Source organism: Trachypithecus francoisi, unplaced genomic scaffold, assembly GCF_009764315.1.
Source record: "Trachypithecus francoisi isolate TF-2019V2 unplaced genomic scaffold, Tfra_2.0 Lachesis_group18, whole genome shotgun sequence".
Classification (NCBI taxonomy): Eukaryota; Metazoa; Chordata; class Mammalia; order Primates; family Cercopithecidae; genus Trachypithecus; species Trachypithecus francoisi.
Genome location: NW_022681463.1, coordinates 5060574 through 5084667, shown reverse-complemented (window position 1 = coordinate 5084667; position 24094 = coordinate 5060574). Strand labels below are relative to the sequence as shown.

Genomic DNA, 24094 nt, shown 5'->3' with positions numbered 1-24094 from the left:
GGATAGAAAAGAACACTGTGTTCTTCTCTGTCACTGGGTGAAGCAGATTCCTTTAAAAATCCAATTTTGAAGGGCACACACTGAGTAGCTTCCGTGCAAGGTAAGTTTTTAATGACTACCCACTTCCGGGTCCGTCACTACCCACTTCCGGGCCTGTCACTACCCACTTCCGTCGCACCCCGCAGGCGGCTCCTGCGCCCCCTCCACATGGCAGCGAGAACAGGGACGCCTTGGAAAGGAACACGTGACCCAGAATGCGAAAGAGCAGCCTCCAGGTTGGGGGACTCTTCTTTTAAACACAGGGAAGACACACATTTTTGGATTAAGAATGTAACTTCCTAAAGGCAAGTGAGTGAGACAGGAAAGGAAACGGATGTTTATACCAACTCCCATGTCCCTAAATTATCATCTATTTCCCCTTCCCTTTTGGTTCATGTTCTTATCCAATAGGAAGATCAAAGAAATGGCATCTGGTCAATTGTCTCCACAGGAGGGACAGTAATCAGAACAGTTGGTTAAGAAAGTCAGGCAAGATTTAAATAGAGTGACTTCAAGTACTAGTGCCCACTTCACATGCCCAGATAAAATGATTTTAGGAATAAAATATGGAGAACCAAATTGATTAGCGAACGGAAAAAAACCACAGACAGTGAGAAAAATGTAACAAAATTTCCCAGCTATGATTGCTTCAACTAGGGGATCATGATTTTTCAGAAAAGAAAAAGGGGAGGAAAACAGATGGCATTGGGGATTCAACAGACTTTGGTTTTCCCATCAGCAGATGTGAAGAGACAGGGAGGATGAAGGCACATTGGCTCAATACTGCAGAGTCACCGCTCCCCTTTCCTCAGAATACATCACCGAAAACATAGCTGACACTGAGTAAATGTCTGCTTGTGAAGTCATCACCCATTATGGGCCTGACCTTCCTTCACTTCAAATCAGTGGACAGTTCTGACATGTACTGCATACCAAAGTTCTTTTCGGTAAAATAGTTTTTGCTGTAGAAAGGCCAGTAACAGGAGAGCATTGAAGTACCTCCAGCTTCACAGGAAAGATCTCAACTCAGAGGACATTAACATTTAGAAGGGTTTTAGAGGTCAGAGTCCCAACTCTTTCCTGTTAGGAGGTTTTCAACTTTAAATCTGAATGACTCAAATTTTTTCAGATTGAGAAATTTCCAGCCAATTACATAGTTACTTAAACACAGCTGGGATGCATTTTGTCATCACACATCACTGTACATGTGTGGTATGTCCTGCATCCCAGGATAATAAAAATGCTGTGTTCTGAATGTCTATGACCCACCCCCCCAAATTCCCGTGTGGAAATTCTAACCCCTAAGGTGATGGCATGGAGGTGGGGTCTTGGGAGGTGATGCGGCTCATGAACAGAATTAGTATTATTAGAAAAAAGACCCCAGAGAGAGTCCCCACCCTTGCGCTGCCTATGAGGAAGGGGTTCACAGCTGAGCTCGAATCTGCTGGAGCCTTGATCTTGGACTTCCAGCCTCTAGCACTGGGAGGAACGCATTTCTGCTGCTAAAGCCACCCAGTCTGTGGTATTCTGTTACAGCATCCTGGGGAGACTAAGAGGAAAAGAAAAAACCCTATGCCTATGCCCTGTAAAATGTCAGTAGTTTCCTTGGGCCCCACTTCTGACCTTCACCCTCTTGTGGGTAACTTCTGCCAGCTGGCTGTGGCTCTCACTCCACAGTCACTGCCCTCCTAGCTTGGCCCACCAGCTCTCCTGTCCCCTCCCACAGCATCAAATCCACACTGAGTGCCCAAGAGCAGCACCCTCCAAAACCCCCAACTCAGGAAAAAGGAGCAGAGCCAAGCCCGAAGCAGGTGGACAAGCAGGACTCCATTCAGGCCACGTGGTAGAGGGCTAGGGGGGGTTCCCGAAGAAAGTGTGTGTGTGAGTGTGTGTGTGTGGTGTGTGCGTGCAAGGTCTGTGTTTTATGTATATGTGGTGTGTGTGGTATGTGTGCGTGGTAAGTGTGGTGCATATGTGTGTGTGATGTGTGTATATGTATGTGTGTGGTGTGTGCATGTATGTGATGTGTGCATGTGTGTGGTGTGTGCATGCGTGTGATGTGTGCACGTGTGTGATGTGTGCATGTGTGTGGTGTGTGCATGTATGTGATGTGTGCATGTATGTGGTGTGTGCGTGTATGTGGTGTGCGCGTGTGTGTGGTGTGTGCATGTATGTGATGTGTGCATGCACACGTGCGGTAGAGAGGACAAAGCACACAAGTGGCAGGCGCCAGTCATCAGGGCTTGTCGTGATACCCTGGAAAATCACACAGGTGTACATGAGCCCTAAACAGAGAGAAAGGAAAAGTGGATGGGAAACTTCCCAGTTTCCAAGAAATTGTGGTGGGAGGAACAGAAAGGGCAGAAATTTTATAAAGGAAAGAAGGGTAAAGGGGGCAAGTGAGGTGGGGCAGGATGGTCCAGCTCCTCTACAACCACAGAGAGCCTCCCCAGCCTCCTGCAGAAGCCACTGCACCTCTGGCCCCCACCACACCCTGCCCAGTCCCTATCAAAGGCCCCCAAAGAAGAGAACACCACTCTGCTTTCTGCCCCAGTCACACCGGTGTGCTGTTCCTCATGTTTGCTGGAAGTCCCCTATGGTATGTTCCTCTGCCCTGGCAGGCAGGACACCTGTGGAGCCACGGTCTCCTGCAAAGAAATGCAGGTTCCACGTGCAGAGGCGGAAGCGAGGAGGCCTCCAGCAGCCCAGAATCTCTGCTCCCAGGGCTCCTGATGTGTGGTCCAGGCAGGGAGCACTCCTTCACCCACGGCCTCTACATTCAGATTCAGGGCAGGGCACCCAGCCTCTCCTCCCAATCAGTAGGCAGAATCTAACAACTGCCACCCACATCAGACCCGTCGGGATGATAAATGACATTGCGTCCATAAAACTCCAAGAACCTCGAGACAGGGTGCTGCATCCCAAAGCCCTGACTCAGAAAAACACACGGCATTTCCAACCCGCGTGATGAGGGAACAGTCAATCTGGGAACAAGGTCCACCGAGGTGCCTCTTGCCCTTGCCCAGGACATATCGATGAGATTGGGGAGCCCCACATGGGGACACAAAGAGACAAACAGTGACAAACAGTTTCACACTCATGGAGATGGGTCCTTTAACGTTCTGGAGTCTTGTGCGTGGAAGTGAGAAGGGGGAAGTGAGGAGGCACAGTTGTCCATGGACATTTCTCAAAGCACCAACATTTCCAAATCAGGAAAAGCCTGATGACAAACAGGGCAATGGAGTTTGGAGGCGTAGCTCATGGGCCTCCGCACCTGAGTGGCTGCCTGAGCTTTTGGGGCCTGTGAATGACCGTTCGGTTTGCCCTTCCCTGCCCGCTGCAGATCAATTTCTTCCTGTGGGACATCCATTCTCGCAGCCGTGCCTTCTCCCTCCCCGGAGATCTTAGCAGAGTGTTCACTTAGGGGTTCAGTTGTGCTGTTACTGGCTAGCATCTTCTATCATGAACATGTAGGGCAGGCTCCAGGACTGCCACTGGTCACCACCCAGGCCCACTGGTACAGCAGGAACCCACAGGACAAGGAGGCACTGGGATGAGTGGACACTGGTTCTCCAGTGCAAGGAATTTACTGGCTGTACTATAGACAGATGTCATTCCTTCACCAATCTTCTAGGGGAAACCACTTCAAAATCAAGCATATCGCCATATGCCACAGACTTGGGAACTCAAGTCTTGGGGTTGTGGATTTCTCACCTAGGAGGGCAAACTAACCTAAGGCCTTAACGTGCTACAGTGGGATACCCACAGAAAATTCTCTGGTTAAGTCCTTGGGCTCTAACAAGACGTGTGTAAGAAATTCACATCTATCATCCATTACCTTCACCTATTTGTTGAAATATCTAATACAGGAGAAACCCTACCAAGGGTCTTTAACCCTTCTGATTTCATTACAGCTTTTTAGAAATTAGCCAGGAATCACTGTTCGTTTCTCGTGTCAAATTCTCATGTGAAGAAATCCAGAATCACTGAATTTGGGGCCAGTTAGCATTAAACTCATAAAACTATGTGATTAACCAAGGCTAAACTATATCAAGTATACTTTTACCATGTTTAATGGATTTGCCAAAGGAAGAAAAATCTGACAAAGGGGTACCACGTCCCCAGAGCCATCTGGTTTGCTCATTAACTCTGACTAATTCTTCCTTTGTTTAATTGCACATTGTGTTAACCCACTTCACAAGGATGAGGGTTCTGTTAATACCATTTTTGAGCGTGCAGTTCTCCACACCCACACTACATAATTATCTAGCATCACAACTTGCTGTCTAGAAACGTATTTGAATGCTCAAAGTATTCTACCAACAAACAGAAGGAAAATCCCATTGCCCAGTTTTCATTTGTCAGGGTTTGTTTTATGTTAAGTCTTTGATCTTGAATTAAAATATACACTCTCATTTTGCTCCCCTGAAAAGAAAGCTATTTTCCTGCCAGCCAATGTTTTGTCAAGATCATATTTACAAAAAATAGTTTTTCCCATAAATAGTCAGGACAGAGGCTGCCAGTGCTGGGTCACACCAATGACAGCCTGTACTCCCGGAGAGTGCTCTGGGCTTCAAAAGCCACGGCATGGGATCTGCCATTCAAGACACTGAGTTTCCTGCTGCTCCTTCTGAACTTGAAAACAGAATCAGCTCCCTATCTTTAAAGCTGCGCTAGATTCAGTGAGCTCCAGATACAGCTGTAAATCAAGAGCCATCGATTGGTATGATGGTCTCTCCTGAGTCTAACAGGTCCCACAGCGCATGGCAAAAGGGCAACTTTTGCAATGGGTAGAACTAGGAAGCAGAGCTGGAAATGGGAACGTGCAGCTCACTCTCCCTGTTCGGGAAGGCGATGTGTGTGTGTCAATGACGTCCAAGGCATGGAGGAGCCAGCGACGGGTGGGCCTCATGTGCAGAATAAAATAAACCATTTAGCATGACTCTGCTTCCAGGGGCTTTTCTAGGGTATGTTGTTGATATTTTACCCTTGGATTCAGGCATACTTTTTTAAAAAATTAATTGTTTTCAAAGAACTATCAAAAAAGACAAAAGTAGGTGAATGTGGGAACCCAAGCCGATCACATGGATTCTCACGATTCCGCTGCCAGATGATGATTCATGTGCGGTATGTGGAAATAGGAAATAGGGGACATCTGGAAAAAAATCTTGGCATTGCAAACGCCAGACAAAACACGGAAAAGGAAAGAGAATGTATTCTATTAACCCATTTAGCCAGCCAACGGGAGGGGAGCAAAGACAACCTCGGGCCCTGCAGATGAGCCTGAGTGTCAAAGTCAGATACTTTGGGGGTTGGAATCCATTAGATGGCAAAAACAAAGTGACATCTCACGCATGTTCCCCTTTGAATAAGAGCTAGACCAAGCAAGGCTGGCCGAGGGGAGGGAGGGGTTTGGACGTCTGTAAGTACACGCACATCGGGAAAAGCTGTTGGCAACAAAAACTCACAGCGGTATTTGGAAAAGTCAGGGAATTGGAGAAAAGGAGAGTCGTTTTCCTCACATTTTAAGGGGTAATGATTCTGGAAATGGATGATAAAACCACAACGTTGATTAGAAATTTGGATGAAAACTGCAGGCAGACCTCCCAAGTGAGCCCATCTCATTTTCCCTCCACCAAAAGCATCCAAAAGCTACAAACACTACCTAATGGTCCTGCCAAGATTCTCAAAACATTCTAACATCCCTTTAATTTAGGTCCTGGGAGTGCTTCTGTCATGGATGGAACAGGTCCATCTCTCTGGGTTTCCAGGCTTCACCTGCAGATTGCGAATACTTAGCTGGATGGGGATCCATGTCTATGTCTTTCTGTCCATGGATCTGTCTAGAACTGAGCTAACAAGCACACTTTCCTCACATTTATTGCAACTTCAAGATGCAGCTCCTATTCACATGACATGCACATGTCCCCACATATGATATTTTAAATTTCTTAAGTGTTTTTATGTACAGTATCCTTCATTCAGTTCTTTTAGCAACTCTGGGGAATTTCCAGGTCAGGGCCCCCACGGAAGGTCCAGATGATACACTATCTTATTACAGGCTCTGAGACATCCCAGGCAAAACAACAAATGTCCATTTAACCTGAACTCAGTTTTCCCCAAACGCCTGTGTCCTTGGAACTTCTTCCCGTTTCCATCCCGGAGGAAACATCTGTTGACATCCTAAAGATGGTCTGATGATCATATTTTGGGAAAGGCTAAACTAGACACCATTGTCTCTCAGGAATATTCAAAACATGTATAAACAAAGGCGTTCAACTGGTCTCAAAAATATTAGTAATTTCAAATATGCTTAATTTACGACCTAAACAAATCTCATATTTATTTTTTAAACCCCCTTAGTATCATATACTGAGGAGTAATTTTGAGTGTGTTTTGATTTTATGGTGTATATTTCACACCTTATAAGTAAGAAAATTGAATTTCTTTTTAAATAGACTAGATTTGAAATTCTCATGTCAAATCTGGCACAGTGCCTCTCACATATTAAGTACTTAATAAATTACTGTTATTATTAATAACTCACCTTTATTAGTTCAAATAAATTAATTTATCCAAAGTTTCAAAGAGTCTACACAAAAACATGCGCTTTCATGTGCTTGAGTAAATAATTTAGTATCTAAGAAGAAGCATAACACCTTTAACATTTAAAACAATGGATCATATAATTTACAGGAAAATTTTTTTAATATTCTGTTAAAAATAACACATACAAGAAAGAAGACATGCAAGAAAGATAATCATACAAGAAGATAATGATTGTTCTTTAATAATTACTGGAGATGCAAATCTATTCTACACAGATACTAGGAATAACAAGGAATGAAAGGAGAAGAGCCAGTCCATCTATACAGTGGAATATTTAAAGCACTCTGTCCTTGTATGTTTTAATTTCATAATGAAAACATGGCTAAAACTATGTCTATTGTTACCCATGTGTAAATTAGAGGAAAGACCATGGAAATAAATATATTTATAAATTGAAGATTATTGAATTCTCCAAAAATATAAAGTACAGTCCCTGTCTCAAAAAGGAATTTCATCTAAGATTTAATGACAACTAAGAAAATACCCTAAATTATGATCTTAGGGAAAAGTGAGTCCCTTACCTTAAAGACAATGTTAGATTCTAAGGCACTTTGACAATTGTTACAACATAGCACAAAAATGACTAGAATGTTGTGGATGATGTGTTAAAAAACAGCACGCAAGCTCAAGCCTAAACTCCTTCTCATGTAGACGCGGCAATGTCTCTGGCATTGGGAGCTAATAAAAAACAATCAATGTAAAATGGCCTATCTAACTCAACACACTGGAAGATCTGGCCTCTTCTCTTCTTGTATTTAGGTGTTAGATTTATGGCATTCCTTACAGATAGTATTTTTCTTCTTATTTTGTATGTCCTTGAGAGAAATATACCCAGAATGCTTATTTTGCATCTCTCAAAGTGCCCAGCAAAGTAACAACTGAAAAACATGCATTGATTAATTAATCATGTATGTAAGGATCGACAGAGGCAACCCCTCTCCAGCTGCAAGGAGTCTGTGACAAGGGAAAGGAAGGCGCCTTTTCCAGATGTGGAGGAGGCAGAGGCACAAGCCGACGACTGTGAGTCAAAGAGAGGACGCGTGAGAAGCAAGGCCATGCCCGTGTCCTGGGGAATCGCGGAAATGCAGTGAAGACCACCGGCCTTCACGCAGAGCAAGGAGCTTCCTGTGGAGTGGAATCTACACCAGGATTTCTGAAAGGCAGGGGCCGTGGGGTGACCCAGGGCTCACGCTGGGGGTGTTTCTGCAGCCCTCTCACAGGCCTGAAACAGGCTTACTTCAAAATGCCTTCACTTAGAGAGGATGCTATTCCTAATGCACAGGGAAAAGCACTCCCGAATGGGGTGGAATGCACGTTTTGCTGGGCTGGGCACCCCTAACCTGTCTCAGGAGGGGACAGTGGGGCAGGAGTGGCTGCTGACTGTCTGACTTGCCCCTTGTCACACATGAGGGGCTTGCTGTGGGTTATTTGTTGAACCAGGCTGGAGGCCCAGGTTGACTCCTTTAGAACAGGAACTGGGAGGTCTGCCCAGGGCCCCAGAGGAGTAGGCTCATTTCTTTGCAGTCCTCCAGCAGTCCTCCCCGTCCCGACCCATTAGAGAAAGGCTTCAGAAGGCCTGCTGTCCTTGGCAAGTGGCCAGGGGCGCGGTGGGTCCACCACAGAGTAAGAGGAAAGGAACTTGCTCAAGACCTCGGGATATTCTGAGCCGTGTCTTCAGCTGGCCCAACTCCCTCAGATTAGGATCTGCTTATCTGAAGAAGTAGAAACTGAGTCATGCTCTGGTTAGTGCCTGTATCCTGTTATTCGTGTTTTATTAGCTACAGAAGATGGGTCAGTTCATCGGTTCTTAATCCAGGGTGAGTCTGCACCCCTACCACCGCCAGGAGACATTTAGCAACAGCTGGAGATATACTTATGTCACGATTGCCGGGGTGGGGGTGCTCCTGGCATCTAATGTGTAAAGGCTGGGATGCTGCTCAATGTCCTACAATGGACAGGACAGACCCACAACCAAAATTATCCCACTCAAACTGTCAATACCACCAAGTGGAAAAGGCCTGGGCTGGCTGGTTTCTTCCACTGTATCATAGATATTATAATAATGTGCACAAAACACACTCAGCCCCAGGCCTGGCCCAAGATACAGTCTCTTTCTCTTTCTTGCTCTGACACTCACAAGCCAGGATTTTTCTATCCTGGCCTAGATCTGTTGTGTAAAAGCAGCAGCTACAGCTGAATGTTGAGATGCAGAGAGACAGGTTTATACAGAGGTATGGCATGGACATACACCAATTGTGTCAAATATCTAGACGCTAAATGGCTGGTAAAGCTACAAACTGTTTGCCATAACAAGCGAAAGCGTATCCTGTACAAACTCAGCCATACACAACATTAGATTCTTCCCAGATTTCCTGGGCCAGAAATGAAATCACTTCCAGATTGGCCACAGACTTCTCCAGCCCTTTCAAATCAGATAAGGTACACATTTTAGACAAACAGACAGCAATGCCATTTTCAAAGTTCTCTGCTTGGAAAGCAATCTTTGGTTGTTCTATCTGATGACAATATTATTGCAGTGCAGAGCCAATGTGAACAGGAGCTGTGATTTATAGACAATCTAATTAGTAATAACAGGATAATGTGCTGATTCTCTCCATCTTTGCCAAGGATCTGGGTATCAGCAGGGTTAAAGTATTACAAGAAGATATGAGATACCCACACAGTTGTCACTATTCACTAGAATTCTGCTTAATTAAGACTCTGCTCACAAGACTGTGACTTGGGAATGTCCCTTTTGAGAGTCACTATAGTAGAAACCCTCAAACCTTTGTTATGACAGCCTGTATCAACTGGTCCCAAGAGCTGTGTTCTCTGATTCATGCAGTTCAATTAACATGTGTCTTCACACACATGTGTGACAGATGAACCTAGTCTATATCCAAGCAAGCCTGGTGAATTAATGAGGACGTGAGAGGCTGGGGTCCTGCTGAATCGGGGAAGTTGTCCCTTGATTTTATGCTCCAGGTCCCAGGGATCACTTCCTCCTCAGAAAGACTGTTGTATTTGTTTTCTCAACCGCTTCTCCTGGAATTTGATGATTGACTCTCGCCTTGTTATTTATTTATGTGCACCAGTCTTCCATCTCTAGTTTAACTTTAAATTCCCTTTTTTGGACACTGTAGGGTCACAGATTATGGTGACAGTATTACGGAAACGTGGATTCCCAGGTTAGATTATTTGAAAGACGTCTTGTGCAAACTCTATTTTAGCAACACATAAATGGTTAATTTCCTTAGCATATAGCAGTAACTTCTGGGAATGTGTTACCTTTCCTACTATCTTAAATAGTTGAGAAAATCAAATATCAAGCAAAAGAAGAGCTTAACTTTTGGCTACTTCCGTGAAGGCAAGCATTCAAAAACCCTAATCAGTACAAGGAGATAGCATTCCCACACTGCTGCAGTCTCTGGAGAAGCACAGAGCCACTGTGTGCAAGGCCAAATTAATTACCTAACAGAAAACATCTGAAGAGATGAGTGGCCTTCCAGGCAAGTGAGAAAATAAACAACTCAGCAAAGACGCTCTGAAATCCAGTAGACGTCTGCTGAATTTAACTGCTGAACTCAGATCAAGCTACCTAGTATTTACTGATTACATGAAAACTATGAGATTATAACACCAGCAATGATCTGTTGCACTAAAACGTATTTATAGTATCTACAGAATATAAGACATTTTGTCCATTCTGTCATATCTCCATAGACAGCAGAACTTAGTCAAAAGATATTTGTACTGGAGATAGTCCAGTTTCTGTTGAGGATACTGATGGTTTGCAAATAATAGTGTCAAAGTGTTCTTCAAAGAGACCTGGGAAAATATGTCTCAGAAATAATAATTTCCAAATTTCTAAGGCTGTGACATTCTGACCCAGTTTGGTAATTTCAGCTGCATCTGAGCTGTGCCTCCTACTGTCCTGTTTTAAGAACAACCAATCAAAATCAATTTAATGTGTAGACATTTGGAAATATCAAAATAATTTCTATGAGGATAGAAGGCGTTCAGTTGCAGCTCATCAGCAGACCAGTGCTTTAAACCAGTAGATTTGCATTCCATTATTCCAACCCCTTTAGTCATTTTGTTTTTATACTTGGTCAGCATTTCTAGGGCTGAAACTCTCTGAAAGTGGGTGGAAGGTGGCGGCCACTCAGGAAGATCCATTTCTTCTCCTGACCTGCCAGCCTAGAGTACATTTCTTTCTTGGCTGACTTTGGGATGAGAGAAGGGGAACCAGCTCTGAAACCCTATCTCAGTGAAGCTTGAGGCATTTCACATCATTAAATTGATTATTTTAACAGGACTTCCAAGACAATAAGGGGAAGTTTAAAATTTCCTCTGTCAGTGGGAGGAAGGGCTCTTTCCCCTTCTCAATGCTGTGTGAACCATAGGACCTGAAATGTTTATGCTCAAGATGAGAAAAAAATAGACCTTCTCTATTTTTGTTAAAATGATACAATACTAAACCATTCAGCTATTGTCCTAGGCCTAGATTTCAAGAGGCCTTCTGAACCCATTCAATCGTCATTGCCTTTTAAGTCACAAATTCAGAATGGTCTAAGGTAGAGCTTGCTAGCGTTTTATTTTAAATGTTCTTTATGGAATTAAAAAATATATATTTTTAAACAGTAAGAACCCCAAAGTTGGCAATGGAGAAGTAGGCGTGTAGAGAGCAGATCAGGCTGAAAAAAGTCCTGGAGGTGCTGGGCTCCCTGGCCTGGGTCCCTTGGTGGGAAACCTGGCTAAGGCCACACAAGGAGAAGAGCAGGATCCTGCTCCTTCATCCCAGTCTCAGCCTGGACTCTGCTGACTCCCAGTGTCAAGGCTAAAGCTGGCCCCGTAGGAAGCTGGCATGGAACCTCCCTCAGGACACAACTTCCATATGGCCCCACAACTTCTCCGCCTTCCTGTCCTAAGCAGGGGGCAGGCCCCACGCAGGCTCCAAGCCAGGACAGGCACAGACCTCGCCTGGGCGGAGGGGGCCGCCCCCAGCAAGGGCTCCTCCTTGGGCAATGTTGAGATAAAATGTTGGAGGCCCCTTTCCTTCAGGCCAGATGCTGGACACCGCCTTCCCTGCCTCCCCCACACACATGGAGCCCACTCGGAGTGGAAGCGGCTTGGCTCTGAGGGGTGTTACCAGGTTGTGGAGATGTCAGTTGACAGGTAGGGAAGGCTACACCCTATGATTCTCCCTTGTCATGTCTTGATGAGTGGATTTTTGGGAAAAACTGAAATAAATTAGGCTAAAAAAATTACAAGCTTTTCGGTTTTTAGTTCTGAGTTAGAGCCTTGCTCTGTTGCCTAGGCTAGAGTGCAATGGCGCGTTCTTGGTTCACTGCCACCTCCGCCTCCTGAATTCAAGCTATTCTCCTGTCTCAACCTCCTGAGTAGCTGGAACTAAAGGCGTGCGCCACCACGCCGGGCTGATTTTTGTATTTTTAGTAGAGACTGAGTTTCGCCATGTTGGCCAGGGTGTTCTCAAACTCCTGACTTCCAGTGATCCTCCTGCCTCAGCCTGCCAAACTGCTAGGATTACAGGCATGAGCCACCACACCTGGCCTAAAAAATATATGCAAGTTTATAGATGTGGATAGAATAAGAAAGTCTGTAAAGCTCCAGAGCCAAGGAAGGGCCACCAAGGCCAAATGGAAATGAAGGTGGACATCAACCCTCCTGTCCCTAGGAGGGAGCAGGGCCAACTTGGCTGCAGCCCTGATGCTTTCAAAGTCACATGGAAAACACAGTAATCATGATACAGGCCTTAACTTCGTCTTTGTCGGTAGCCCAGAGTTCTCCATTGTATAATTTTAAGGACATTTTTATGAGTTTGGTGAGCTCACATGTATATTTCAAGTTAGGTTTTTAACAAAATGTCTGTGGCATGAGAAACACTTGCCTCTACTTTAAAATAACTCTTGAACATGCATACTGGAAACCGCTAGAAACAATTCCAAAGTAAGAGAACAAACAGAGCATGAAGATAAATTAGAGTTGATAAGAAAAGATGTGATACTTTCCTTACATACTCCATTCATTCCAAAACCATCCAGGTGACACTAGTGCCACCAACTATCAGGCATATTTTTAAAAATAATAATGTTGGCATTTCAGCAAACAGCCAAAAAGAAACCACAGAATTGTCTGTAAACTAGAATTTGCTGAATTTCAAAAGCATCAGTCTGTGGTCCCATAAAACCTCTGGCATCCCGGGGAGGGAAGTAAGAATTCACACGCTGGCCAGAATGACACCTTCAGTTTTCTGGAAACAGTATCCCACAGAACACACGCCATTCTACAGGGTCCCAACCTGCTGCGCGCACCTGCACCAGAAGCCAAGTGGCTTAAGGTGCTGGTGTTTCCTCACGGCCACACCTGGTTTCCACGGTGACCCACAGATGGTACCGGGACGCTGCACTGTTCCCTAGATAAAAAACAGGCAGGCGCCCTCTTTCCAACCAACTGAAATGCACAGATTCAACTTGCCTTCCAGAGAAACTTATCTGTATCTGGAGCCCTGATTCTTAAATGAGAGGGAGGGGAAGAGTCTGCTTGGAAATATATTTTCATTTTACGTTTGGGAAACACTAAGTTTCCCAAGCAATATTTTTATAAATAAATCTAGACAAGCGTGTGATGGATTAAAAGATGGTTTCAAAATACTAACTTGAAGAGAAGGCCCTCAAGTAAAATAGGACATCGTTCTTTTTCCGGAAAAATGCTAAAATTAGTTCTTGCAGATCAATTCCAAAAAGTACAATAGATTCAACAGATTTTCTGCCAATATACTTGTTACTCTTAGAGTCAAAAAGGAAAATAAACCACGTATCTTTTTCTACGTTAATTGCCACATACTGTTACATTCTTTGGAGAATAGCTATTATAATAATATTACTACTCAGAAGGAATGTGAAGCCTGGTTTGGCTTCATTTGTATTGCTCTGGGGACATTATCAAGACAGTAATCAGGCTCTCACCTGAATTGCTGCTGATTCGGTTACTGTTAGTGTAGTACTTACTGTCCAATTCAGAAAGAAACGTTGTGATTTAAATTTCGGCAACTCACCTTTTGACCCTTCACTCCATGGCAGTCACATTTGCCACAGCCAGAGCCAGCACAGCCACCCTGGAAGGAAGAGAAAACATCTTTAAATAGAAGAACACTTTCAAAGCGAGGCTGATATAAAAATGCAGATGGTTCTGGCATCTTGACGTGTTTCTAAGCGAAGCCCGCCCTGTCCTTCGGACACAGTCTTATCTGCACTGGTTTTCATGGGGCCGTCATGCCGTTCCACTTAGGGTGCAGATCCCCGGCCCAAAGAGACAAAACAAAGATCCTTGAGTAGAACAAATCAAAGTGTTACTCAGTCCAAAAAGTGAACAATGTCACCTATACTTTTTGTCCTTTGTTAATTTCTATTTGAAGTTGGCTCCCCCGGGGATTAGTTTAACAGGGCACCACCCCTATTTGCAAAGCTACCAAAATGTCGTCCTTCTTATTTAGAGGTGTCAGACCTAAGACCATGGGAGGCTGAGGGCTCCCAATGGCGCGGTCCCAAGGGCACACGGGCATACAAAAAAAGTTTGTACAGAGACAGAATAAAGGAATGAGCTGATTTTTAAGCCCAAATCTTAACTCCTTTTTGAATTCACTTAAAGCTTGAATGTCCCATTAAAGAACAGTCAACAACAAAATATTCTTGTAGTTCACTTTTTTTTTGAGACAAAGTGTTGCTTTTGTTGCCCAGGCTGGAGTGCAATGGCGTGATCTCGGCTCACTGCAACCTCCACCTCCCGGGTTCAAGTGATTCTCCTTCTTCAGCATCCTAAGTAGCTGGTAGTACAGGCACCCGCCACCACACCCAGCTAACTTTTTGTATTTTTAGTAGAGATGGTGTTTCATCATGTTGACCAGGCTGGTCTCAAACTCCTGACCTCAGGTGATCCACCTGCCTCAGTCTCCCAAAGTGCTGGGATTATAGGCATGAGCCACAGTGTCCAGCCTGTAGGTCACTTCCAACATAAAATTTAATGTTAAAAATGCAAGGACATGAATCCAAGCATGCGATAAAAGCTGGAGAGGAAGTGAGCTACCATGTGTTCAAACACCTATCAGGTGCCACACACAGTCAGCTATCATCCTATTTAATGATCATAACAATCATTTCAAGATGGGTAGTGCCATCCCCATTTACAGATGTGGAAACTGAATTAGAAGGCTTATTATAACATGCTAGGACAAAGTGGAAATTAGAACCCAATTTCAACTTCCGTTATGCAAAATTGCCATCACATGAAAAGACAGAAATATGTCGGTACATACACGCATTTGCAATTTCCTTAGAAGAATCCCAGTTTTAAGCCATGACAGACACAGGTATTGTGGACAGAATGTAAAGAGGTATGAGATGAATAATCGGGTTAATAAGCTTTATTAGAGGCTCTGCTTTAAGTCTGATATAAAATGTTTACTTATATTCCACTTCAGGTGATTGTCATTTCCTGAAAATAAAATCATGCCACTAATAGTATTGTGATCATGCAAAGTGTATATTTTTAACAACATATCCCAGCCTCAGCTGCATTGCCATGGAGACTTCTGCATAAAACAATCACATCTGGAGATATTTATTTTGTAAAGCTAAATCTGAACAAGTGCCTCCAAGACAGTAAGCTGTTCTCAATTTTATATTTTGGAAAAGGGAACAGCTGACAGCAGACCAAGCAAACTCGAGATGATGGGTCTGTGTTTTTCTCTGACTCACATTTTAGGCAATTTTCAGCCTACACTCTCATAACCTCCCAACATTTTAAATCAATCCATGTGCACAGATTTGCTTCATAATCTGGGTTGTGGTGACCACTCAGAGGCATCCAAAGAGATGAGGCGAACAATCTATAACCTGTGCTCCAGGACGTTCTTCCAAAATGGACAAATACTAGTACTGAGAGACCTCACCAGAGGTCCCTAACTCAGCCAGCACTGCCATGTGTCTGATCCCCAGCTGAGGGTCACCTGCTCCCTACATGGCTCCTGCAAAAAGCTGACTGCATGTCTCTACTGTCAGGCTTATCACGTTTCTCCTTGTTTACTCCCGTGTCTCCGCGGTACCCCCTGAGGGCTTCGGGGGCAGCCCTACCTGCAGCTCACACCGGGCTCCCGTAGCACTGAGCCTGATGTGAGCTGTGTTCCATCTAAGATGACATCAACTGTAAAACCCATACTAAGAAATAAAGAATGGCACTAATTAAACAATGACACATTATCAGTTGTTAGATCTATCCCAATTTCAGAGTTGTTAAAACATTAACAAATGCACATCTTAGAATTGATGAAATCAGGACCCAATTACGGTTGTATTCTTGGTGCTGTTACTGGTGTTGCCCATGTAAGCAACCTTAAATAACAACTGTAGATGGAAATCCAGTGGCACCGCGCACCTCAACTCACAGTGCGTTCGTGCACAACTGCGCTGTGCAATAAAGCCCCAAACAGGGAACTCGGCAATGACTGCCTGACTGCCCCACATCACAGAGTAGCCAGGGAAGAGCCGGAGACTCTGGGGAGTGCGCTGGTACCTGGCACCTGGAGCTGTCCAGACCAGCTATTCCATCCCCAGGTCATCTCCAAGTCCCTGGGGTTCCGGGACAGCCTCTTTGCTGGGATTATACCAGTGCCTACAACCTGTTTGCGTTTGAGCCAAGTTCAGAAACACATCTCTGTTCTTTAAACTCTGCTGTGTTTCATCCCCCTCTTACAGATATCAAAAGGAAAACCCACCAGGCTAAGTCTCATGTATCTGCTGAGTCCATTTAGGAAATGTCCAGCAGTCATCTGGGCTTAGCTGGCAGAAACTCAACCCCAGCCTGAAGCAGTGTGGATTTTCGACTTGTGAGTCAATTGCTGCTTTCTGGGAGAGAGCAGATTAAGCTGGGATTCAAGGGATTGAAGCTGAACATGGCTATGTGGTGATCTGGAGTTTTCCAAAACGTTGATAAAATCTCAGAAGTTCATCTTTCTGCAGTTTGAGGGAGGTTATAAAAGTGAATTTCCTGGAACTGTGCCCTTAAGCTATCCGTGAACGCCTCCATTGCCTGGGACTGCAGATAAGAGGCTGCAGGGCTGTGACTGTGGACGCGGGGGTCAAGAAGCTTCTTGTGCTTTTGGTACAGAAACACCCCCGGCAGGTGCCGGTGACAGGCGGGTGGGTAGTTTTACCCTGGGGACCACTTCAGGTACTAACGAACACTGAGGAAAATCAGAGATGAGAAAGGACTGATCCCTGACCCCCGGCCTTCCCCCACCACCTTACACTTTTTCATAAGCAAGTATTATTTTTAATCCCAGACCAAAAACATGTATGGCTTTATTTGTGTAGGGAACTTTATTATCAATTCTGGCCCCAGAAGGCAATTCTAAAAAATTGATCATTCCAGAAATATCTAAATTAGGGTCAACTTTTCAGAACAAAAGATGCCTAAGACCATGATTTTTGTGTCACATTCTGGGTGGCCTAGCATTTTATGTAAATGGTTTTGTTAAAAACAAAAGAAAAAAAAAAAAAAACTAGCCTTTAGAATGACAAGAATGATAAACAAATATCCTAAGATGTATGTTTACTTTGTTAAATAAAATCTGTTTTGAAATATCACTCTTCTGGTCCTTTCTGTTATATAAGGGCCCGTGCTGGGTTTCACCCTGGCATATCAAGGTATTTTAGCTGCAATTCAAGGGTTCACTGCTAAAAAGAAAAAAAAAAAGTACAAAAGATGACCTGAGTACCCCTTTTACTCAGGTGTAATGTATAAGCTTGAAATAGTGAATTAAAATAAAAGCCTTAAATAATGCAAGTCTTAATTCTCTGTTGTAAATTACTATGTTTAAAAGGGGTACATAAATAATGCAGGTTACCCAGGTTCACAATTACATTGGTGACCTGACATGTGAAAAGCTATGTCACCATTTCATCATTTCCTGAGGAATTACATCTTGTATCTGGACTCCCAGAAAAATCTAAAGCTATATGCAGACTGGTGGACTCCACCGGCCCCCTGATGGCTGCACATCTCAGGGCCTGTATGAGGACTCTGCATTCTCCCCATGTCTGGATGACCCCACAGATGAGTTCCCATCCCATCTGTTTCAGATTCCAGAACAGGAATTACTGGTACATTCTGTGCGGTACTCGTCCTCTTCCTGGTTTTCCCCTCATTGATGTTCTAGGGTCAATGAGTTTCAAGATCCTGGAGCAATGCCTGTGTTGTCTGCCTGTGAGGCACACACTTAACCCAAATGGTCATGAGGACGAAAGTGGGTCACGAAGGCAGTCTCCACTTGGAAGACGGGGAATATGGCTGGGAGTTCTCAAAGGAAAGAAAGGTGGGGGTCTCGGTCTCTCTCATAGAAGTAGACCAGCCACGGACAACAGCAACACAGGTACCCCAGACCAATGCAGAAGAAAAGGACCCCAGCAAGCTCTTGGAGTTGGGGGTGAATTTATTATTTATGCTCCTACAACTGTAGACAAACTTCATGAAAACCAAGTCACTTTTGAAAGTCCTTTTAGCCTCTTCCCCGTAGACCATGTGGCCTACAGAGTATAAGAAGTTGTCTCCAAATGGAAGCTGAACTAACTGTGTTGGAAACAGGAAAGAAAATAATAATAATAGTCCCCAATGGACTCTGTCAGACACACACACGCACGCATAACTCCAATAGCAGAGATCAACTTTAAACGAAAATAAAAAATACAATATGAAAGGAATGCAAAGGTACTACAAAGTAATCCCTAAACCAAATATCTTTTATATTCTCCGAAAGTCTCTTAAACTTTTCAGGATATGTTAAAATAATTAATACTGTGAAACTTTTCTTTCATGCTCCAATTAAGATATTCAGAGATCTACCATCAGTATTAATGTTATAAAGTATATTAAGTTCTTAAAATACACAAAGATTTTACAATACACAGTATGAGTGAAAAAGAAGAAAGGGGAGGAAGAGCAGTCAATGATTTTAATATGAAATAAAGCCTATTTCTGGTTTTCTCGGATCTATAGACCAAGAGGGCGCTCGTCTCAAGATTAAAGTGAATTCCATTCGAGAGGATGCAAGAAGAGGAAAGCTCACTCACTCTGTTAGGAGAATGCCTTTTTAACTGAACCGAAGAACTCCAGCTGCTATGCTACTCGTGTGTGTGTGTGTGTGTGTGTGTGTATGTGTGTGTGTGTGGCAGAGAGAGGGAGGGAGGGAGGGGAGAAGGGTGCAGTGTTATACAATTTAACTAGGACATGTCTTCTGATGAAGGCGTATTTGGAATGAGTTAAACAGGATGAAGTCCTCAATTTTCTGATTTTTTTCCTGCTTTTGATGGAAGATAGACCTTTAACATCACAGCTTTAACAATTTTTATGTGTTTCACATCCCACCAAATAGGGACATGTGGAGATCTGCCAAGTCTAAACAGCTTATCTTTCAAATTCTTTCTCGCATTCCCTATGCTGTGCAAAATGTCAAAATACTTTCCTGGTGATACTGCCGTCCAGGGCTCTTCCTGGTTGCAGCACTTCCTCGGGGAGTCTTTTAAATAACTACCTACCCAACTAAATCAATGTATGGAGACCAGAGACTGTATTTTAGGGCTACTTGGGCAGAATTAAAAGTGCGCAGCAGGCGCGGGCCCCACACACTCCCGGCGGGACTGCAAGCGGAACATTCCCAACCCCTCTGGAAGCCGCTTGGCAGCCTCTGCTGAAGCTGGGCCCTGGCCTCGGCTCCTTCCCCGAAATTCCACTCCCAGGGATAAGCCCCACGGCCACACAGCAGAGACGCACTGGTACGTTTCTACAACTGAGGCAACTTGGACAAAACCACATTGACCCTTATCACGTGCTGCCGGGATCTGATCTTTTCAATTCTAAAACGAAGTCTTGTTCTGTCGCTGGAGGGCAGTGGTGTGATCTCGGCTCACTGCAACCTCCGCCTCCTGGGTTCAAGCAATTCTCCTGCCTCAGCCTCCTAAGTAGCTGGGACTACAGGCGCAGGCCACCATGCCAGGCTAATTTTTTGTATTTTTAGTAGAGACAGGGTTTTGCCATGTTGGCCAGGCTAGTCTCGAACTCCTGGCCTCAAGTGATCCACACGCCTCAGCCTCCCAAAATCCTGGGATTACAGGTGTCAACCACCGCACCCGGCCTCAATTCTATTACTTTAAATACCACTTCATTCACACACACACACAAAATGCTGGTGTGGTGAGTAAAAGATAACCACACAGATGCACCAGGCACTCACACTTTTGTTGGATAGTGAAACCTCACAGACTGTATATGAAGAATGGACTTCCTAGCTTCTGTCCTGTTGGCCTCTGCTGCTTGTGTCATGCTTGTTTTAACCGTTGTGGCTGTGAGGTTCTGCGAAATGGCTCTCTCTATCTCCATGGACCCCCAGGGCCCAGGAATGCCCTAAAAAAGAGCCTTAAAACTTCTCCAAAGAAAGCACACTCTGATGATCCCATCATACGAAGTTTAAGAACAGGGGCCTCTGTCTGTGGGAAAAGAAGTCCGCGTTGTGATGCCCTTCTGGGGGGAGGGGGTGGCAAAGGTGGGGACAAGGGAGGTTTCTGGGGTGCAGGAAACATTCTCTGCTTGTTGCGGCCGGTGACTACATGGGTGTATACGTGGGTAAAAACTCATCGAGCCGTGCGCTTGTGATTTTTGCACTTTGTTGTATTTCAATAAAATTAGAGAAAAAGGGACATGCTCAAGGCTGTTCACAGCAGCAGTATCCACAACTGCCCCAGCTGGAAACAGGTCAAGGGACTGAGAAACGATGGTGTATATTCTCGGAAGGGAGTCCCCAGCCAACCGGGGCAGGCCAGCTACAGCACCCCGAGCAAGCCGAACCAGGCACAAAAGAAGACAAACTGGGTGACTCCATTCCTATAAAAGTCAAAGCCTAAGAAGATGACATTGGATCCTGGTTACTCCTGAGGGCTAACGACTAGAGGAGGATCCCAGGGGACTTCGTGCCTTCTGGTAACGCTCTGGTCCGTAGTCTGGGCTCACTAGCGTGCTCACCTTGGGGAAAATGCACTGAGTTGTACCCTTTACCTTCGATATATTTCTGTAAGTTTCTAAACGTCAATAAAAGTTAGCTCCCCAAAAAAGTGTCCATGGCGTTTAAAAATTATTAACAAAATAGGCCAAATGTTGCAGTACAAATAATGATTTCTTAAAAGCTTACATTTGCACAACATTTTTCAACTTCCAAAAATATATTTAGTATTGTGGTTTTAAAGGTAAAATTAACTTTTCTCCCGTATTCTCACAGAACTCAAAATCAATGTGCTTTCATCTACATTTGTCTTATTATCATCATCATTTTGTTTTGACTCACATAAGAGAGATGTGACCCCAAAGATGTGAAAATAATTCTTCATCATTAACTCCCCTGAAAGGACAATTTAGTTAAATAAAATAATATTTCGGTTCCATTTAATAATGGAACACACAGAAACAAAATAGTCCTTACTACTGTTTAGAGTTACACAATATGTCTGCCCTAATTTGAAAACAAGAGTTGATACATTCTTGGCAAAAAGAAAAAAAAAGCACAAAAAATGTGAGAAACAGTAAATTTCTAGTATGTAACATGTCTTTCTCTGTGCTGTAGCATGACTAAGATTTGTACACGTGAGGTACATGCTCTATTCTGCTTCTCATTAGAGACTGAGTTTGCAGAGCAGAAAGGCTCCCAAGAAACCACACGCCTTGAGGAAATGAGGGTGTTTTCTTGGCTTCACTTAGGATCAACATGTGACTGCAGTTCTGGTCTCATTTTCCCCGTCAGACAATTTTGTTGACTAATTTTTCACGTCTTTTCTTCCCTTTCTCCCACTGAATGGGGGTGGACATTAAATGTTCCTGCCTGGGGAATAGGATGGTCTGGAGGGAATGACCATGAAGGCCAGCACTTCACCTTCAGGTCATTGGTCTTCGTCCAGCTGCAAGCAGATGTGATGACGACTAGACTATGGGACAGTGGTTCCCTGGACGGCTGTGTGTGAAATGAGTTGGTGGGCTTTGTATGTGTCCGCTGGGACCCACGGGTGGAAACTCTGTTGGAAGGAATGACCTGGGACGAGCCTTCCCGTGCTTGTGAGTCACTGCCCTGACGTACTAGCACCGTGGGGCAAGGCCAGCGTGGCCCCAGCATCCGGGTCCCACGGAGCCCCTCCCAAACCAAGTGTGGGCTCCAGGCAAATGTGTAGACTTGAGAGACACTTTGTTCTCTCCATGAAGCTCAAACTCCCAGAGGAGAAATCTCCCACCCATAGAGCTGTCACTCTTACAGCTACTCTTCCCAGTTCTCTGGATTCTTTTCTCACCAGCCCTGCCCCGTGCTTTGTAACTTTCATCTTTAGCCCCTCCATTCCACCAACGCCTATTTTACAGGCACCCTTTGAAAACCAGCAGATTTTACCCAGCCAGGCACGAAAAAAGAGGCTGGACGATTTCTTCCAACTTTGGAGAACCGTGCAGCTCCCGGCTGTGCTGACGGACAGGAAGTTCTTCCAGCTATTCCCAGTTTTCATCTTCCATGGCCTCCTCCGTCCACACCCTGGTGCCACCCTGGCCTACACCAGCCATGTGGGCTTCTGCCTTCACTTTCAACATCTGACTCCCAAGCCCAGCGCACGCAAGACAGCTCCAAGGCCCCATGCCCAAGACTAGGGTGAGCGGGTGGGTCAGGGGCAGCACCAGCAGGCCTGTGCCAGCACTCCTTCATAGCTCCTGGCAGTGCCCAGTCATATTCATCTTCTTCTTAACAGGTGGTGAGATTTACTTCCCATCTACTGCACGCCTGCACGGGCCAGGCACCCCCCAATGCTAAGAATACAGAGCTGAGTGTGTGAGCTAGCCGGATAAGGAAAAGTGAAATTACAGTACAACATGGGCTGCAAGGGAGTTGAGCAGAGACCCACAGGCATGCCAGAGGGGGACTCAGGGACCCCCCAAAGTAGGGCACACTTCAGCCAAGTTGTGAAAAGTCAGGGCTGTTCACCTAGGAAGAACCCAGCATGAGGGAAAGACGGCGAGAACAGGCTGCCAGGCAGGCACAGGTGCGAGCCGGCACAGAATTAAGACAGCACATTCCTGAGGCAGACAGGAGTTTAACTTTTGAGATCTTGGCCGCACAGCCTGAAAGCATAAAGACCTTGAACCCATGCCTGACTTACAGCAGAGGCACAGTCTTCTCTGCCTTAATTCTCCTTAGTCCCAGTAACACTGACTCTGATAAAGGAGTCTATAATCGCTATCTGGAAAGGGATAGCACATTTACGGGAAGACTTACAGAAATTCCAACAACTGGGTATAAGTGTCTTCTTTATTAATTCCTAATCATAAATAAATTACTTTTTTTTTTTTTTAGGTGGAGTCTCGCTCTGTTGACCAGGCTGGAGTGCTGTGGCGTGATCTTAGCTCACTGCAACCTCCCCCTCCCAGGTTCAGGCAATTCTCCTGTCTCAGCCTCCCAAGTAGCTGGGATTACAGGTGCCTGCCACCACGCCTGGCTGATTTTTCTATTTTTAGTAGAGATGTGGTTTCGCCATGTTGACCAGGCTGGTCTCGCACACCTGACCTCAGCTGATCCACCCACCTCGGCCTCCCAAAGTAATTACAGGCTTGAGCCACCACTCCCAGCCAAACAAATTACATTTTAATCTATTCCATCTACAATCTCCAAATTTATAATAACATTTAATTTTAAAGCATGTTTCTGTACATAATTATATGTATATATGTATTTTATATATAACTATATGTATACGTATATGTGTGTATGTATGTATATATAAAAACTATAATGTGCTGTCTTCATGCCCATTAACATGATTAACTGGAGTAGGAGGTTTGTAAAAGAAATGCAGGTTGAATATTCCTAACCCCAAAATCCAAAATCCAAAATGCTCCAAAATATAAAACTTTTTGAGCACCAGCGTGATACCACCCATGGAAAACTCCATGCCCTCTGACCCCACCCACAGCCTTTACTGCATTCAACTTTCAGAAGAAACTCCTAACTGGGTCTAGATTTGAAACTAGAGGATCACTTAGCCAACAGCTGCTGTCTGTCCCTCTGTGGTCCAGGAAGTGCACTGCATATTGTCACATTAAGCAAGAAATTCCAAACAAATGGTCTGGCTTAATACCATGATCCATATGTTTACTGGACGGCTAGCAAGAGGGAGTATGCAGATAGTACTCCCATCAACTGAACTCTCTTTGAAGCATATCTTGAAGGCTCCATTTGCCCCTGGAAGTGATACACAGCACAGAAGCAGGAGGGTGGCTTTGCTCTGAGGAAGACACAGCAGCGCCCATGTTCTATTTATCCCACTGCGTTCCACCAGCTGACCCTTTAAGGAGC

General features: G+C 44.6%; 1 protein-coding gene across 1 annotated transcript in view; it reads right to left on the bottom strand.

Moving 5' to 3' along the window:
- The window catches only part of COL4A1 (collagen type IV alpha 1 chain), a 155547-nt gene that overhangs the window by 79853 nt on the left and 51600 nt on the right, over positions 1–24094 (bottom strand). The window contains exon 2 of the mRNA XM_033177282.1: positions 13727–13786. Coding sequence (XP_033033173.1) covers positions 13727–13786 — 60 coding nt within the window. The remainder of the gene's footprint in view (positions 1–13726; positions 13787–24094) is intronic.